General features: G+C 39.7%; 1 protein-coding gene across 1 annotated transcript in view; it reads left to right on the plus strand.

Annotated features, from left to right (window-relative positions):
- Nucleotides 1-2,199, plus strand: part of SLC35F1 (solute carrier family 35 member F1) — a 524,228-nt gene extending 522,029 nt beyond the window's left edge. The window contains exon 8 of the mRNA XM_044674423.1: nt 1,975-2,199. Coding sequence (XP_044530358.1) covers nt 1,975-2,199 — 225 coding nt within the window. The remainder of the gene's footprint in view (nt 1-1,974) is intronic.
- Nucleotides 2,200-6,661: the final 4,462 nt, after the last annotated feature.

A 6,661-nucleotide genomic window follows, 5' to 3' on the forward strand; every position in this document is an offset into this window, starting at 1 on the left:
AGAGAAAGAGAGAGAGAAAGAGAAAGAGAAAGAAAGAAAGAGAAGGAAAAAGAGAAAGAGAAAGAGAGAGAGAGAGAGAGAGAGAGAGAGAGAGAGAGAGAGAGAGAGAGAGAGAGAGAGAGAGCCCTAGCAATGAGAGGAAGGTGACTCCTGTGATCTCTCAAGAAGGAAGATCCTACAGCAGCAATACTGCCCTAGACTGACCTGACCTATGGGGTTTCAACCAAATGCAGCCCTATACCCAGGTCCTTCCTGCCTTCCTCCCTCTCCTCATTGCTATGGAGATCCAATCTCGAAACAGTAGAAAAAAAAATTGGGGGCCTCAATAGCCAGTATCACAAAAGCATTCTGTGATCTCTGCAAGACAGTGGAGGAACAAAGGCAGTAGGACAGAACATATGTCTGAGCTTGAAAAAGAGTTCATCCCCATGCCCAGACGTCCTCCTCATCCCAAAGCCTCAGAGATCCAAACTCCAATCAATAGAAATCAACCCAAACTGCCAGGTGGGAGAATACTGTGTCTAGCTAGGGCTATGTGGCAACCCCACTAAGCCTGAGGGAAAGAGCCGAACAACTGAGAAACCATAAATTCTGCAAGCAACTAGGAGGAAGATCTTCAAATACAAAGAAAGGAAATTCAAATAATACAGGACAGTTCTGCACTCACCAGAAAATGTGGAGGGAATGGAAGAATGTGTTCTGAAAAGCAATGGGGTTCGGAATGCAACGCAGACCTACCCTGCAATTCTAAGCTTAACCACAAACGAAAAAGGATAGACATTCAATAATAAAGAGACATTGAAAACCTTAGAAAGAAACTCATGCCTGAAGAAATTGTTTGCCTCTCAGACAAGAAATGCAAGAGGAGGGAACAAATACAGCAGCCAAGGGCAGCAGCAGCAATTGTGTGACAATAAAAGGACCAGTAAGAGACTTTGCTCTTAAATGTATGTGAAGAGACAACAGTGAAGGTAGAAGTCAAACGAAGATAGGGCTTATAACATGATGGGCAAACTCATAGCACCTTGCCTACAAGTGAATCAATGTTTGTTGGGGGGAGGGGACAAAATTACAGACAGAGACAGAGATAGACAGAGAGACAGAGAGACACTCCAGTTAAGTCAAAAGCTAGCAATGAGAGGAAGGTGACTCCTGTGATCTCTCAGGAAGAGAAGATCCTACCTAAGAGTGGGTGAGGAGGAGGAAGGGGAAAAAATTAAAAAGGGGAGGAAAGGTGGGGAAAGAAAATGACAAGAATTGAGATCCAAGTGTTGTCTGCAGGTATTTGGGACATTTTAGGGGCATGGGGCAATACCCTCTCTGTTACCCAAAGTAAATATTATTTTTCTAGAAATAAGGCACAATAAAAAAGGGAATGATGGATTGTCAGTGCTCTCAGTGACCTCTAAATTTAGCATCCTCCAAATTCAGCACTCTGGAACACAACCCTGCTTTTCCCACCCTAATTATGATTCTGGATGGCAAAGATATAATCTGTCACTAAATAGGCCCATACTTAAAGTCCTTCCAGCTTTTAAGACCTACCAGAAATTGTGTTCTTTTCCACATCATGGTTAAACACCAAAATTAGATTTGAGAATTTGTCATCCGTATCTACTTCATTCTGTGTTGTATTAAAGTTATTGGTATAGCTTATAGCTTATCTCCCTTTCTAGATTGCAACTTAAGTACTGGAAGAATTAGGAATATATTTCACATGGGATTTTAATTTATTTTGTTACAAGTTTCCTCATCTATAAAACAATACTTGACTCACAGTTGCAAAGCTTAAAATGCTATTTAAATGTTAGCTATTATCATTATTATTTATCATCTACTTCTTTCTCCCTCAATGCCTCCCTAAATATAGTGACTTGTATGCAATAAGCGTTTACTAAATGTCTGTTGAATGAACAACTGAGTGTGAATAATGGTCCGACTGTGTTAATGACTTTGTTATTATGTTTGCTTTAGTTTTCAGGTCTTTATCTCCTGTCCTTCTTCACTATCCTCATCGGGCTGGTGCTCTACTCCTCCACCTCCACATACATAGCCCAGGACCCCCGGGTATACAAGCAGTTTCGAAACCCATCAGGAACTGTGGTGGACTTACCAGCCTCTGGGCAGGTGGAACCTTCAGTCACTTATACCAGCCTAGGTCAGGAGATGGAAGAGGAGCCCCACGTGCGAGTCGCCTAACATTAGGCTCTCTCACCCCACTGAGAATGCCTCAGTGGCCATGTGTATGCCCATCATCTCTGTATTGTACATAGAGAAAGGTATTTACCAGGTGCAGTTTACCCACGTGGACTGCAAGGTAGCAAATCTGAAAGCCTCTTGCAAAGAACAAGCTCATTGTCCCTGGTGACCCAGACTCCAAAATAGCCTACTTGGAGAGGTGTCTGTCTAGGGTGTACACTGATCGCAATTCCCTCTGCATCAATTACTGTGAAAAGTTTTGAATCAAAAGCTAGTATTATGGTTTTTTATTATTATTACTATTATTATTATTGAACCAATATTCGAGAGGGGATTTTGCACACCACCTCCACCCCTACCCCAAATAGAAATCAAATTACCACCAGTTCCACAAGCAGTTGCATAAGTCCCACTTTTCTATGGCAAGTCACTTTTTAAGAATCAATCATATTTTGGGTTGTTGTTTGTTTTTTTGTTTGTTTTTTTTTGCATAGACTTTGTGCATGTTACAGGAGCTCCACCCCAGAAAAAAAACGTAGATGGCCCAGGAATCTGGTGGTTAATGGTTAATCCACACTCCCTGTTGGATTGCCAGCTCAATATGTCATCTGTGCTGTGACCCTTGTGGGGAGGGGCAACTGACCATATAATTCTCTATTCTAGGAATAGATCTAAAATGAGCATTTTAGCCTTTTTATATTTGCAATCACTACCTACTTCTCCAGGCCATTGCCTTCTGTTGTGCCATGATGTTTCTGCCAACCAAGTCCCTATGATGAAAAGGTCAGGGATGCATCATTGCTTTGGGTTATGGGGAAACTCCAGAAACAAAGTCATTTTTTCCCCCTAAGATATTTGTTTTCACCCAAATCTGTCCTTTCTCCCTTAGGCTTCTTCTTCCCTCATTGCCCCCTGCCAAAAAAACTCCCAGTGTTTTCTTTTCCTTGTTCTAGATTTTTTTGGTATGATAATATGGGACAGAATCAAGACACTTGAAGAAGCCAGTGCTATCTACTAATTGTGAGGCATCCTTTTTCCAAGTGTACTATTAAAGAAAGTGTTCATTTTGTAAGATTGTGCCACCCACCTACAGAGTTTAGGAACAAAAGCAGTGCAGGTACCAGGAGTAATTCAGTTGATCTGACACCATCATAAAGGTAGAGATGCCATCATTTTACAATTAGGCAATTGATAAGAATGTCTGGTATCCACCTGGCAAGTAGAACTAATATTTTAAGATATTCTTAAACTGTCTTATTTTGTTTTTTTTAATATACTTTTCGTTTCATTTCCCCTAAAAAATGACCTTTTTTCAAGGACCTCATGTCAAGCATCAAAAAAATATGGCCCACCTAATTTCCCAGTGTTAGCTGTAACCTGTGAGTATATGAAAAAACCTTCTTTGTTTGGTTGATGCAGAGAAGGCACTGATAAAGTGAAAGAAAAGGTAAATGTTTGTGAGAATTTAAAGAAGTCAGAGAAATATCTGTGCAAATATAAAGCATGTCAACTAGACCATAGGATTTCTGCAAAGTTGAAAGAAGCATCTGTACTTTTTTGACATGCGAAATAGCAAGACAGTTCTAAGGAGGTTGAACTAGGCCAGGACTCATACTAAAGTAGAAAGCTATGCCTTAGTGTTAATCTGAGAGTGTGGGGCCTGGTCTTGGATTTTTCCAGCATGGAGGGAATAGTCTGGCCATGCCCTCCCTCCAGGAGAAAGATCCCTTGGGACAGGTGAGAAAAAAAATCACCTCTGTTCAAAATCCATTGTCTTCTCAGATAAGCCCTTAAAAGAATGTTTTTATTTTCTGGAAAACAATCACTGTGCTAAAATTCTCCCAATCCTGAGGAATCCTGCCATCTCCTGTACTCTCTGCTACCTTTTAAACCAATTAAATACCTTTCTCTGAGCATTATGTCTATTTGGGTCTAAAGACCTTTAAAGACTGTGGTTTTATTTTTGTGTTTACATTCCTTCATTTTGCATACTTTTCTTGGTTTATCCTGTTTTTAGTATTTATTTTTTAAGCCAAATGTTTGTAGTCTTCTTTTCTATTCATTTTTATGACACTAATTTGTAGATGTTTAGTAATCTTATTAGGAACAATGGGATTGAAAGCATTTCCAGGTCAGTTCACTGGCTTGGAAGTTTTTAAAAAATTAAATAAAAAGGTTTGCAATCAACAGATGGCTTAACTGCCATTTGAAACATTTTTATAGAATATTTTAATTGACTCCATTGTATGGAAACCAAGTGTGAATGTTTAGAAATGCACCACCGTACACCCTTCATCATCACCCAGCAAGCTCTCCTACACAAAGACCTTCCCATCACTGGAGTCACTTACAGTGTTGCTTTCTTTCTTCTCCAGGTAAAGAGATGGATAATATGTTGAATTGAACCCCCAGATCAGAAGTGTCCATTGGGTACCCCCCTAAAAAAACCAAGGGCATATAAGCCTTCCTGTTATATGCAAATATTCATTAGTCTAGTAAGGAAGGACTGGAAGGGGGAAAGTAAGGAAGAATGAGATTATTCTAGCTATTCTCTTCCCTATCATTTCAGAACCACTGTAGACACCAGCAGCAATTTTCAACTTTTCAGCTCACAGATCTCTCCTGGTTGAATGAGATTTTAGCAGTGTGGGCCAGTGGTTATATAAATAAACCAGAGCTCTTGTCTATACCACCACCCTTGGGGAGCCAAACAGCCCATAGCAAGATAGGGGGTGATTTTTAGCTCCTAAATGGAAATCTGCTTACCAATTCCCCACCAGAGGGAGCGTATGTTTGGGACTCCCAAAGTTACAGTTAGCAGACAGAGCTATCTTGGTTCAGCTTTCCACAGCTGCAAACTTGGAAACACACAACCTGGTAGACCAAGCAATTGAAAAAAAAAATTGCATCACTGTGTCATAATGGAAAAGTTTCAGTGTTTAGTTTAGATATTGCTAACTTGTGCTATTAACCTTCTGACAAGCGTGTAGTATGTTTTTTATTTCATTCTGTTTTTGTTAAGCCATTTCATAGTCCCAAGCTAGCTAAAAGGAAAAAAAACTTTACCCCATGGGTAGGATTCTACTGGTAAACCCCATAATAAGCACACTAACCCTGACCATTGCGAATGGGAATCTAAACCAAAAAGAAGAAAAGAAAAAAAAAAAAGAATCTGCACCAATACGCTGAATCAACACTTTCTCCATTTTTGATATTTGCATGCTCCTATATGGACTGGCTGTGGCAATGTAATGCCTGTATAATGTTTTCAAATAAAAATAAGTGCTTTACGAAAGCAAAAGGTTATTGGGTTCCTTGTCTGTTTCTTGCCTCTATGATGTCAATTGAGGCTCTCTTGGGATGCCGAAAATAGCAAGAAAAGCAGATAGCAGGCTGAGTGCGCCCCAAAATAACCACCTAGGAGAAAGCATTTCCAAATTAGGTAGGAGTGCAGCAGGCCCCCAGAGCTCTGCCTTCAAAGGCAGAATTGATAATGTTTCCAATCTGCTGGATTAATTATTTATCCAGTTATTTAAGGAGCTTTGTCAAAGGCCTCCAAACCCCAAAGGAAAAACCAAATCGAACAGTTAAATCTTGCCCCCCAGTTGAAGCTCTACATAAAAACGATAAAGGTCAGAGGACACGGCCCTCGGGATCACGCCAAACCTAAAAGAAGCATCTTTTGTCAGCATGCAAGTCTAAAAACGAAAGAGCTCTAGGTGCCTTGAACGCTTTCTAACCCAGGACCCACTTCTGAGATCATTCCTTCCTCCTCCCAACTAGCTACAACCTTGAAAGAAGCTCCCTTTAGCCCTTATATAGCCCTCCAGTGGAATGGTGCAGAAGTTTACAAGTTTTTGACTTGTGTGTTTACAGTAAAAGCTCACTAATTTGGACTGGTTGGTAAGAAGGGCCATCCGTATTGTAGAATATTTATTTTCCAATGATTTACAGGGAAATAGAGCAATAAAATAATAGTTAAGAAAGCATCGTCACATAAAGCTCCCTCTGGGCCTTCTTTTACGACTACAGAAGGTTTGCTTGTAATTAGTACATTAATCATTTATGCTCAAATATGTTACCAAGTTTTAATAAACAATTTGTTCTCCTAAAATAAAACATTTCTTATTCCCACTCATCCCTAATATCGATGACACTGTTTATTTGCTTAGTAAGCCCTTTTTTTTCCCTCCTCTAGAGTATAGAGGCAAACCAGCACAATGCATGTCCAAATCCTCAGCAACTCTGAATTAGTGGAGTCCAAATGAATGAAATGCGAGCTAGCTTCCTATACCATCAGATGATGAGCTTCTTCAGAGAAAGGCTGGATTTAATTTAAATCCTAATTTTAACATTCTCTATCAGCTTAGTACCACATTATGTGCAAAGTAAGCCTTCAGTTAATTTTGTTCATTACAAAGTTGGAATAAGTTTGTTTAAAAAAAAAGAAAAATTAAAAATA

The sequence above is a fragment of the Gracilinanus agilis genome, chromosome 4, assembly GCF_016433145.1.
Source record: "Gracilinanus agilis isolate LMUSP501 chromosome 4, AgileGrace, whole genome shotgun sequence".
Lineage (NCBI taxonomy): Eukaryota > Metazoa > Chordata > Mammalia > Didelphimorphia > Didelphidae > Gracilinanus > Gracilinanus agilis.